This window comes from Ruditapes philippinarum, unplaced genomic scaffold (genome assembly GCF_026571515.1).
Source record: "Ruditapes philippinarum isolate M1 unplaced genomic scaffold, ASM2657151v2 ctg20168_1_1_1_1, whole genome shotgun sequence".
NCBI classification, from domain to species: domain Eukaryota; kingdom Metazoa; phylum Mollusca; class Bivalvia; order Venerida; family Veneridae; genus Ruditapes; species Ruditapes philippinarum.
This window is the reverse complement of record NW_026859703.1, coordinates 13,918-26,280: the sequence shown is the minus strand read 5'-3', so window position 1 is coordinate 26,280 and position 12,363 is coordinate 13,918. Positions and strand designations below refer to the sequence as shown.

At 33.6% G+C, this 12,363-nt stretch overlaps 1 protein-coding gene across 1 annotated transcript; it reads left to right on the top strand.

Annotated features, from left to right (window-relative positions):
- Positions 1-3,233: 3,233 nt before the first annotated feature.
- Positions 3,234-11,174, top strand: LOC132757568 (large ribosomal subunit protein eL22-like). Its single transcript, XM_060748885.1, has 4 exons — positions 3,234-3,317; positions 7,481-7,606; positions 9,756-9,877; positions 10,936-11,174. Exons 1-4 carry the CDS (start codon positions 3,306-3,308, stop codon positions 11,081-11,083), a joined length of 408 nt encoding a protein of 135 aa, XP_060604868.1. The 5' UTR covers positions 3,234-3,305; the 3' UTR covers positions 11,084-11,174.
- Positions 11,175-12,363: the final 1,189 nt, after the last annotated feature.

Here is a 12,363-nt window from a genome sequence, read left to right as displayed (position 1 = left end):
TTCATATTTTAGCGCAGTAGAAAATTCACTGGAGTTTGTAAAAATAGACCGGCGGACATAAACATGATTGACCTTCACCTCTGTTATGAAATCTCACTTGGAGATGATGAAAAACAAACATCGCCGAATTTAGGAGGGTGAGAACGCGAATTTGGGTCCCCACTGGTAGGATTATAGCGCTTTCAAACAACGCTGCGCATTTTGCTAAAGGAACTTATGAAGAAGTCGACAAGACTTGGAGTTAAGTAGTACTAACGGAAACGTCTTATGTTATAGGACTATAGAGGAAGTCACGTTGAGAATGACAACAAGGTTACAAAATGCTATCTGTCAGGTCTGTGTTTGTTAGCCTTCCAGTCTACTGTATCATCACAACATAAATCTTATCATTATAATATGATACCATATCAAATTCTAGCCTTATTACTTTCTAATAAAGTTATGAATTTCAAATGGTTATTTTACACAGTTAAAATTGAACATCAAACGATGTTCGAAAAAAAAGCGCCTCCTCAACCGGTGTCATGAAAATTTCGTAATTCGGCACACTTCTGCAAGTGGGGAAAGACTTTACATCGAACATGAAAATGTAAACATTAAAAGTGCTAAAATTAAAAACATCAATAATATCTAAAACAGGAAATATGATCATTTAGCCATTTTAGCAAGAAAACAGATAACTCTACACACAATTATTTCGGTTGGTGTTTTGTATTTTACCCACAATTCGTCGCAAATCGGATCTCAAGGTGATTAAAACTACCAAAAAGTATCGTAGTAGACTGGTTTCGGAAACAGATATTCTCTTAAAAGCGTTCAGGCGGTATTTTGGTTTTCTTTTAATTTAGTTCAAGCCGTATTGATAATATGATAAACTCTATTTTTTCATATTTTCAACTGAAGTGTTTCTTTTCCTTATTGTAAGCATTCTCACTTATCCGATAATCTACATATTAAATTCATGTTACGTCCCATGACTTTTACAGAATTTCTTGTTTTTTTTTAATCAATCGCTGACAGGCAACAATACGAAATCTTGCCTTAAAACGCGAAATTGGTTTCCGGTACTAAATTTATAAAATGGATTCTCAATAACCTTGAATGACATTGAGTCTACACTTACACAAAAATTCAAAAAGCAATCCGGAGTTGAGGCTATTCTACTTTTGTGCAAAAAAATTTCCATTGTCAAAAAACGTCCTAGATTTCAGAATTTAGAAAGTCAAAACTTCCCTTATGTGGGTGTACTAATAATTATCAATCAATCACCCCAAAATTTAGTGAACCATTTCCATATGTCACGGGTCAATTTATTTGTTACATTAATCTGTTCATTTTGCCGTGCACTGTTGTAATTTAGACGCGGGAAAAGTATATATTAATGTTCGCGCATGCGTCGATTGTTCAGTTTTTCTCCGTGGCGTCTGTTTATCCTCTGCTTATGTATTGTAGCGGATGGTTCCGTAAAAAACGTACGATTATTTAGCGGAAATCACGGAAACGTCCGAGACAATTCAACTATGTTCGTTTTCTCGTGCAAATTTGTGAAATATTTTTTATGTTCAGTCGTTTGCTTGTACGTGGGTATGAAAAGGAATTTTAGCGAAAGTTTTACATTGGTTTTTAACATTTCTTTCTTCCAAATTCCCCGCGAACTTTCTTAAATTAAACTATTTTTCATTCTTTGTTGGGACTCTGTGGTAAGATTATTTTCATTTAATTCATTTCTTCAAATAATTCTTATTTTGCATCGGTCAATTGTCGTATTGTTGTATTTTATGTAGTAATTTTAATTAACTTGTATATAATCATGTTTTTATGTTTTTAGCTTTTTTTTTCTTCGTACATATTACAATGAAATTGACGAACCTGGAGTGTTTGTTTATTTATTTACCCTGTGACACATATAAAGTCAATAAGAAGTTTGTAATATTTTAGAAAATATTTATTTAAGAAAAATTGCTTTATTAGATAATTTTGAGAACAAAAGGTTTTAATGTATCATTTTGAAATTAAACAACATTACTAGTATATCGACACGAAACTATTCAATTAAGTGCATGTATAAGACCCGTAAACTGAAAAATTAAGAAAATTTTAAAATTTAATTTTATTTCTTGTTTTAATACCATTCTTGGAATCATTTGGATTCTTTAGGAAGTAATACAATGCGTCAAGAATCAACAAAAAGTTACCTTTTAAATTGGAATTCCCACCAATCGTCCTTTTTACATTTTTAATCGAGGGAGTTATGAAGAAAAATAATGATATTTATGCATACCACTGCGTTTTTCATTTTTTTTTGTCTTGAACAAAAAAATCCTGTTATAATACCCTGCTACGAGTATTCTTGAGTCATTTATTTATTTATTTTGTAACGGAACATTTTTGACCAACTGATAAGTATTGTTGAAACGTATTGATTAACTGTACACATTATGACCTGTTGAATAAATTGATTGTGTAATTTTGGTGAAATTGAGTGTTTTAAAAAGACATTTTACACAATTTGCTGGTAATGAATAAGGTGATAGATGTTACAAAACCAAAAACAGATTTGCCTTTATAAGTATAAATTCAATGAAAAGCAGGTTTCGACGTAGAATAATATAATCCCACACGATTTCAGGTGTGAGAAACAAGATGACCATTACACTCAATATGCGAGATTTAATTGTCACGTAAAATCTCGTCTGAGGATCGAACCAACGGCACATGATTACAAATCCAAATGTTCACCCTAATTAAGTTCTCCGAATTCAACTATAGTTGAATTGAAACTTAGATACTATAAGCGGGGGATAGCAATATGTTGTTAAATTCTTGTTCATTAACGCTTTATAATAAGTGGTACGGTAGAAGAAAACTTTTTGTTGAGTTATAATAATATAATAACAAAATGTATTGAACTATATACAAATGATTTCCAAGGCTGTTAAAATTGTAAGATGTTAAGTGTTTTTTACATTATGTTTCACCCCAAAAATATGCACTATTTGTCAATTTAATTATCTTTCTTAGTTTAAAAAAACAAGAAATATCATTTTTAAAACCACCTGACACAAGTGATGTAATATACATGTACACGGAAATGATATTACCATCAGTTTACTGAGCACGTTAGTGATTAGACATTCAAGATCGAATCACCGACCAACATATTGTAACACGGAAACAACTATGCTCGCGTACAATTAATCAAAAAATGTCCTTATCCTTTTAGGTAGTTTTTATATCTTTGTAGCCATTGAGTGTAAACAGTCTAGATAAACCACGTGCGTCTTCCTTTTCATCACGACACCGTCATGGCACCAGCGGTAAAAATTACGGCTCATTTGAAATCGTCATTTCATATAAATACATTTGATTTTGAACTTAATTTAAGTTTTAGAATATCATCAACATTTTTATTTGTAGTATAATTGGCACCTTGACGGACTTGGAATTCTTGCGAACGTCATAATTTTTTTTTAAAACTTGGCCACTAATGTTGCAGATCACTCAATGATTTTACTTAATTATTTTTAATATGTCTATAATTGAACAATTATACAGATGCGTACTTAAAGTAAAATATTCAATTTTGGTGTGAAAAAAAAAACTGAATAAATATTAAAAGTTATGGTCTACTCTTAATGATCACCCTCTTTATAAGGTAAGGGTAACGTCTTCAGCATTTTGAGATTGTGGCCAGGGTCCAAATATTTGAACCCTGATTGATGTATGAGTAAATATACCAATTTGTTTATTATTTACCACTTAGTGCATCATGCACTTGTCTGGCGATAAACTAGACCTGGTTATTTGTTGTCAAACTTTGGTTGAGTAGACAAATTATTGGCGATATCCACGGATTTATATTACAAGGATCGGACACTTTCGTTTAGCGTAAAGTCCCGTCGCGCGCATGCGCGGAATCGGATAAAGGTGGACAGAATGAGATGGCGGAACGTGCGAAGTACGAAATATGACAGATTTTCACCGAAGTATGTGGTGTTATTGCAGCTTTGTGAAAAATTATACACATATGAATGTATTGATACAGTATTATTTTGTGTCGCTAAAGTATTAGTATATGAAAATATGTGATAAAACGCTGCAACGCTTAGTTAAAAAGTACCTAATTTAAAAAATGTTCGCATATTGTTTAGGCATATTCTCTACACTTCGCCGCCCTTTTACTTCAAGCACGAATTATTACCGCGATTCAGAATAAGATAATTATTTTTTACATGGTTTAATGATGGCATTGCAAAAAAACGTTTCTTGATTGCTAAAAAACTTTTAAAGAAATTCATGTTTGAAATGTGCCTTTATTTCTGTGAATTATTTCCAAATGATTTGTACATTTTTTATTTGATTACCTGTATATTATTTAGTATAAATATAGTAAATATTCTACTATTAAGTATATTAAATATATTTTCAGATCATTCTAGACAAGCATTCATATATAGATGAATTCATTAGATTGGCAAGGAAGAAACTTTTATTGGCATAGAGAACAGCTGTTTTATAATATTATTTTTTATTTTGAAACATTACTTTTTCATAGATATCCTAAACAATTCATGTCAAATGATTTATTTATCACATGTTTATTTTCATCATTTTTCAGAGAAAGGACTATACAAATTTAGTTGTATATTTTCAATTTCATTTATAAATGTTAATAAAGAAATAGATTTACATTGTATTTAAATATATCCTCTTCAGAATCATTTTTCTTACCACATATGCCATGAACTGTAGTCAAAGACCGCGCATATACAAAATATACATTCAAATTATATTTGTTTTTGAAGATTGAGTGTTGCAATTATCACATGTAACCTGGTAATGAAAGTTTGGAAATAAAGTTTTTTAATTATCACTTACCCCCCTTCAAAAGTAATTAAACTTGAAAGAAATTTAAGCAATGTGTAAAAAATAATCAACAGTTACTTTTATTTCGCAAAATACTGACGCGAACTGTAAAGATTTTTATTGTTTTTCTAGCGTTACATTAAAAAGTATAATAAATATCTTTCTACAGGCATTCAAATAAAAAGAATAATTAAAATATACGGATTAAAATATACGAGTGGCATTAAAAAGGCCGGAATCAAGACAGCCACACGAGAGAACTTTACTGTTACGATGATTGTCTACTTCACTGCACCGACATTTGAAAACAGATTTACAAAAAATAATAATGATATATATGATGAATGAAATTTAAATATTCTATGAATATGGCAATATTGACAATCTCGGCAATATTTTGTACTAAAAAATGGATAAATTTTCTTCACGTGTAAAGGCCGCAATAAATTACCCGTAAAACAATTGCGCGTTAATAAATTTGACTACATAACCCAACAAATCTTAAATATTGCACCTTTGATCATCTGTGAATAACTTACATCGGCTTCTTTTTTGTTTTGAAACTGAAAGTATTATGGTACCGTAATAATAAATTTAAAATACCTGCTTTTTATAATATAAAAAAATGTAAATTTACCGCGGATTTCGTTAAGTTAATTTTTTAACCATCGTTGCGGACAGATAAACTGTACCTTTAAAAATAAAATTAGATATTTGAATTAACCAAGTATTTTTCTTCAAAATAAACTTTAAATTTCCAAAATCGGATAATGAATGAAAAAGCTATATGGTATTTTGTACAGTAGGTATCCGTTGCGAACGGGCATTTACGCTTCGCGCCGGTAAATTATCGATCAATGTCGGGGTGCACGACAAGATATTTAAGCATTTATATAGGGTTAACTGGGAGTGTCCGATCCCTGTAATATAAATCAGTGGCGATATCCTAGCAGTCTGTGAATTAGGGTTTAAAAATTGTTGTCATACTGTACGGGTAACCAATTCAAGAACATTGGGTCGTCTGAAGTAAAAACTGATTGCCCAAATATTTTCATCAGAACATCTCCAAGCAATTATTGATCAAATCTTAAAACTTGTCTTCAGTGAGAAACAGTCATAAATGTAAGCTACTAATTGTATTTGATATCTTGCATTTATAACTATTCGTTGACATTTTGATGAATATTTTCTGCAAATTTTACTTGTCCATCGGGCAAGTGAACTTTTAAAAATTGGTTGTCGGGACCAAAAAATGGTGTCTCGGGCAATAGAACAACTGCTAATTTCGCAGACTGGCTAGGAAATAGACCCAGGAGGAAATGTGTATATACAGTTCATTCCGTTTTCTATAGTGTATTATATACAAGTTTTACTTCTGAAATATACATAGGGGTCTAATCCCAGGAGATTGCCATTTCAACATGCACATCAAATAAATTCCCTACTGAAACTATATGCCATTTGGGGTGGTGGTTGGTAGTAGCTATTAAAAATATAAAAAAAACCCACCCCAACAAACCTTTTAACTGGAAGCAAGTTGAGGATAATAATTTAAGTAATAGAAAGAGCATCGAAACACAAGGCTATCTGATTTGTAACAAGTATTAATTAGATTGCCGAGTGTTTTGATGTTCTTTCTCTTTTGTATCATAGTTCAAACATAAAAACACGTTCCCTGTTGTCACAATATGAAACCCCAGAAAAAAAGTAACCAATGAAGAGCATCTGAATATGAAATTTCTGTCACTTTCTCTTTCCCTGCCATCACAATAAGTAAACCCCAGCAAAAATGAGCCAATCAATGGGCATGCTCTGGAGTGCAGGTAACTAATACCTGCACTCCAGTTAACACACTGTGCATGTATATATATTCGATTTAACTCTTGACACATTTTCAACAGAAAGGTCCCCAAACTATGATACAATTGAAGTTTACTTTGTAATTTTATAAATGAGTTCGGATTTATTTGCCAATTTTTTTCTGTGGACCAACTTCATCATGATAAAAGATATCAACAGTTCTGATTATTATGATTATATGTCTTGATCAAATATATATATACTAGTCTTGATATTTTTATTTACCTTTTATTTTGATCACATGTGGAATGCGTTGCAGATTGTACATGTTTTTATGTTACTGACTAGGCCATCCTTAAAAAAATGTTTGTTTGCAGTAACGCGACCGACTCACAAAATTTGCCCCTACTCAAAATTTTTTTTCATGGTCTGGATAAAAAAAAATTTTTTTTTGGAATCAGAAAATTATGCCTTGTGCTTTGTGTTCGTTCTTTTAAAGGTTAATAGAAGAAATAAAATGTTGGTCTTATTAAATTAGAATTCAGTTTTCAATTTATTAATTGTTTATACCAGATTATCAAAGCATAATTTATATTGTCCAGCATTTTAAAATTCCATGTTTATTTGGGAGTGCAGTTCAATTAAAAAAAAAAAAAAATCGACCTACCTACCCACCTTGAAAATTCTGGGTCGGGTTACTGCAAACAAACATTTTTTTAAGGATGGCCCTATAAAGAAGAAATTATAGTTACCATATGCCTTGTATTGAAACACAAGTTGTAATGTTTTCATATACTTTATGGTATTATTTCAGAAAGTAGCCAAAGCAGCAACCAAACCCCGTTCAGGTGGTAAGGGCAAGAAAAAGAAGATATCAGTCAAATACACACTAGACTGCACTCATCCAGTTGAAGATGGTATTATGGATGTCGCAAGCTTTGTAAGTAGTTCCTCATGAAGTTGAATTTTATTTGAAATAGAATGTACATTTTAAATTTTTTAATGCAGGGCCTTTTTTCCTTCTATAACAGGGGCTGGTATAGGGCTGCTTCCCCAAAGAAAATTTCTTTAAAATCATACAGTTTTTCCCAAAAATTGAATTTACATCAAGTTTTTTCTTCTCCTTTTGCAAATATACTGTGTAATTTCCCCTAAATTAATGGCTGGACTGCTTTCCCAACATGTGAAAAAAAGCCTTGTAATGTTTTTTTAGCTCACCTGAGCTTGCTCAGGGTGAGCTTTTAGGATCGATGAATGTCCGTCGTCCGTCCTGCCGTCCACAATTGCTTGTGAACACTCTAGCGGTCGCATTTTTGCCTCAATCATCATCAAACTTGGTCAGGATGCTTATCTAGTTGAAAGCTCGGATGAGTTCGAACATGGGTCATCTCAGATGAAAAACTAGGTCACAAGAGCTAAAAATAGAAAAACCTTGTGAACACTCTAGAGGTCACATTTTTGACCCAATCATCATCAAACTTGGTCAGGATGTTTGTCTAGGTGATAGCTCGGATGAGTTCGAACATGGGTCATCTCGGATGAAAAAGTAGGTCACAGGAGCTATAAATAGAAAAACCTTGTGAACACTCTAGTGGTCACATTTTTTGAACCAATCATCATCAAACTTGGTCAGAATGCTTGTCTAGTCAATTGCTTGGATGAGTTCGAACATGGGTCATCTCTGATGAAAAACTAGGTCACAGGAGCTAAAAATAGAAAAAACCTTGTGACCACTCTAGTGGTCACATTTTTGACCCAATCATCATCAAACTTTGTCAGGATGCTTGTTTAGATAATAGCTCGGATGAGTTCGAATATGGGTCATCTCGGATGAAAAACTAGGTCACGGAGCTATAAATAGAAAAACCTTGTTAACACTCTAGCGGTCACATTTTTGCATCAATCATCATCAAACTTGGTCAGGATGCTTATCTAGTTGATAGCTTGGATGAGTTCGAACATGGGTCATCTCGGATGAAAAAGTAGGTCATCGGAGCTAAAAATAGAAAAACTTTGTTAACACTTTAGCGGTCACATTTTTGCATCAATCATCATCAAACTTGATCAAGATGCTTGTCTAGGTAATAACTCCGATGAGTTCGAACATGGGTCATCTCGGATGAAAAACTAGGTCATTGGAGCTAAAAATAGAAAAACCTTGTTAACACTCTAGTGGTCACAATTTTGACTCAATTGTCATCAAACTTGGTCAGGAAACTTGTCTAGGTCATTGCTGGGAATAAATCGAACATGGGACATCTCGGATGAAAAACTAGGTCACAGGAGCTAAAAATAGAAAAATCTTGTTAACACTCTAGTGGCTACTGTTGTGATCCAAATATTCTGTTAATTGGTCTGAAAGTTTGTTTTGATGATTTCTAAGTCAAGATCGAACATGGGTCATCTTGGATGAAAAACTAGGTCACACCGCCCAAATATGGAAAAACCTTGTTAACATTCTAGTGGTCACATTTTCGACTCCATTATCATCAAACTTGGTCAGAATGCTTGTCTAGGTAATTGCTTGGATGAGTTCGAAATCGCATGTGAAACTAGGTCACCGGAGCTAAAAATAGAAAAATCTTGTTAACACTCTAGTTGCTACTGTTTTGATCCAAGTATCCTGGAAATTGGTCTGAAAGTTTGTTTTGATGATTTCTAGGTCAAGTTTGAATATGTGTCACCTGGGTAAAAAACTAGGTCGCACTGCTCAAATATGGATAATCCTTGTTAACACTGTAGTGGTCACATTTTTGACTCACCTGTCATGAGACTTGGTCAGAATGCTTGTCTAGGTAATTGTTTGGATGAGTTTGATAATTCAGGTGAGCGATCTAGGGCCATCATGGCCCTCTTGTTTATGATTCAAACAAATGTAAATATTTTGATTAAATTTTATTACCTATGTTTTCTTATGATTATGAATAATAATGTTTTAGCAGTAAATATTTGTTGGTGATTATTTTGTATAATGTACTAATGTTTGAAAACAACTAGGGTTACCTTCCCTAGTCTGGGCCGGGGTTAATTCCCCTGGCCTGGGTTAGGGTTCTCTTCCCTAACCTGCGTGTCTGGTTGTTGTTCCACAGGAAAAGTTCTTGAACGAACGCATCAAGGTAGAAGGCAAAACCAACAATATGGGAAACAATGTAACCCTAGAGAGACAGAAGTCCAAGGTTATCCTGAATGCTGACATCCCATTCTCAAAGAGGTAAGTTTATCTTGATGCTGTGATAATTTAAAAAAAAACAACTTCACTTCTAGTGTGCTCTAAATGTAGCCTAATCTCCACCAACCATGTTTTATGTTGTTCTTATGCTTATTTCAAGTAAAGTTAGGAACTAATTATATAAGAAGCATGTATAACTTATATCCCTTATAGAAACACCTTGCCTCTTGCTGCTGTAGGCTTGAGCCAGCCGGTGCAAGCCCTCTTAAGATTCTTTCTTGTGAAAAAGATGTCCAGCTAGCTTACGAAATGTCGGTGGTTTTACTTGTGTGCCTGTTTGTGCCTGAAATAATGTACTAAGGGGCATCTTAGGTCTTCTCTGGTAAAGCTGGAAAGTCGCAATATGTGTTGGTGTGATGTAAACCCCTAAAATAGAAGTCTGTCATAGACAATTGTATGTATTCGATATTACAATTAATTAATGGATTAAGGATTATGGGAAACTAAGTATATTGCAGTACATAACAATCAAATCAATTGTTTCAGTTCATAGCTAAAATTGTAGTTTAGAATTGATGTTGTTTAAGTATAATAAACAAATAAAAATATATTAAAATGGTGTACTGATAAGGTGTTTTATACCAAAAGTTAAATCTATGAATTCAACTCAAAACTGCCTCTCCCATACTTGAGGCCATCCTTAAAAAAATGTTTGTTTGCAGTAACACGACCGACTCACAAAAATTGCCCCTACTCGAATTTTTTTTCATGGTCTGGATAAAAAAAATTTTTTTTTGAATCAAAAAATTTGCCTTGTGTTTTGTTTTCGTTCTTTTAAAGGTTAATAGAAGAAATAAAATGTAGTTCTTATTAAATTAGAATTCAGTTATCAATTTATTAATTGTTACCAGATTATCAAAGCATATATTGTCCAGCATTTAAAAATTCCATGTTTATTTGGGAGTACAATTGACCTACCTACCCACCTTGAAAATTCTGGGTCAGGTTACTGCAAACAAACTTTTTTTTAAGGATGGCCTGAACTTGAAAAAAAAGACCTATTGGAATCTATTTAAATGAATATGATGCTTAATTCACAGATACCTTAAGTACCTTACCAAGAAGTACTTGAAGAAGAATAACTTGAGAGATTGGTTGAGAGTAGTAGCCGCTGCCAAGGACACTTACGAGCTCCGATACTTCCAGATCAACAATGAGGACGAGGAAGATGATGAGGCGGACGAGTAAATATTGGAACTTGGGTCTTCGCAACATGTCATCATGGACACTTGAATTGTTTGTTATATTTTTACATCAATAAAAGTGTTGATGACATGAACTGATGTATTTTGTCTTTTGTTTGCATGTTCTAGAGCTTTGGTGTATTATGTGAGACATTACCTAGTGGACCTATATCCTTTCCACGACCGACCCTCTTTTTAGCTCACCTGAGCATGCTCAGGGTGAGCTTTTGGATCGATGATTGTCCGTCGTCCGTCCACATTTAGTTGTTAACACTAGCGGTCGCGTTTTTGCCTCAATCATCACCAAACTTGGTCAGGATGCTTGTCTAGGTGATAGCTCGGATGAGTTCGAATATGGGTCATCTCAGATGAAAAACTAGGTCACCCGAGCTAAAAATAGAAAAATCTTGTTAACACATTAGCAGTCACTTTTTGCCTCAATCATCATCAAACTTGGTCAGGATGCTTGTCTAGGTGATAGCTTGGATGAGTTCAAACATGGGTCATCCTTGATGAAAAACTAGGTCACCGGAGCAATAGAAAAACCTTATTAACACTCTAGCAGTCGCATTTTTGCCTCAAACATCATCAAACTTGGTCAGGATGCTTGTCTAGGTGAAAGCTCAGATGAGTTCGAACATGGGTCATCTCGGATGAAAAACTAGGTTATCCGAGCTAAAAATAGAAAAACCTTGTTAACACTCGAGCGGTCACATTTTTGCCTCAATCATCATCAAACTTGGTCAGGATGCTTGTCTAGGTGATAGCTTGGATGAGTTTGAACATGGGTCATCTCGAATGAAAAACTAGGTCACCGGAGCTAAAAGTAGAAAAATCTTGTTAACACTTAGCGGTCACATTTTTGACACAAGTGTCATCAAACTTGATTAGGATGCTTGTCTACGTACTTGCTCGGATGAGTTCGAACATGGGTCATCTCAGATGAAAAACTAGGTCACGAGCTAAAAATAGAAAAATCTTGTTAACACTAGTGGTCACAATTTTGACTCAATTGTCAGGAAACTTGTCTAGGTAATTGCTTAGATTAGTTCGAACATGGGTCATCTCGGATGAAAAACTAGGTCACAGGAGCTAAAAATAGAAAAATCTTGTTAACACTCTAGTGGACACTGTTTTGATCCAAATATCCTGTAAATTGGTCTGAAAGTTTGTTTTGATGTTCGAACATGGGTCATCTCGGATGAAAAACTAGGTCACGCTGCCCAAATATTAAAAAACCTTGTTAACATTTTCGACTTAATTATCATCAAACTTAGTCGGGAT

Coding starts and splice junctions, on each gene's coding strand:
- LOC132757568 (XM_060748885.1), top strand. Junction 7,607..9,755: donor TTATGGATGTCGCAAGCTTT/GTAAGTAGTTCC, acceptor GTTGTTCCACAG/GAAAAGTTCTTGAACGAACG. Junction 9,878..10,935: donor GACATCCCATTCTCAAAGAG/GTAAGTTTATCT, acceptor CTTAATTCACAG/ATACCTTAAGTACCTTACCA.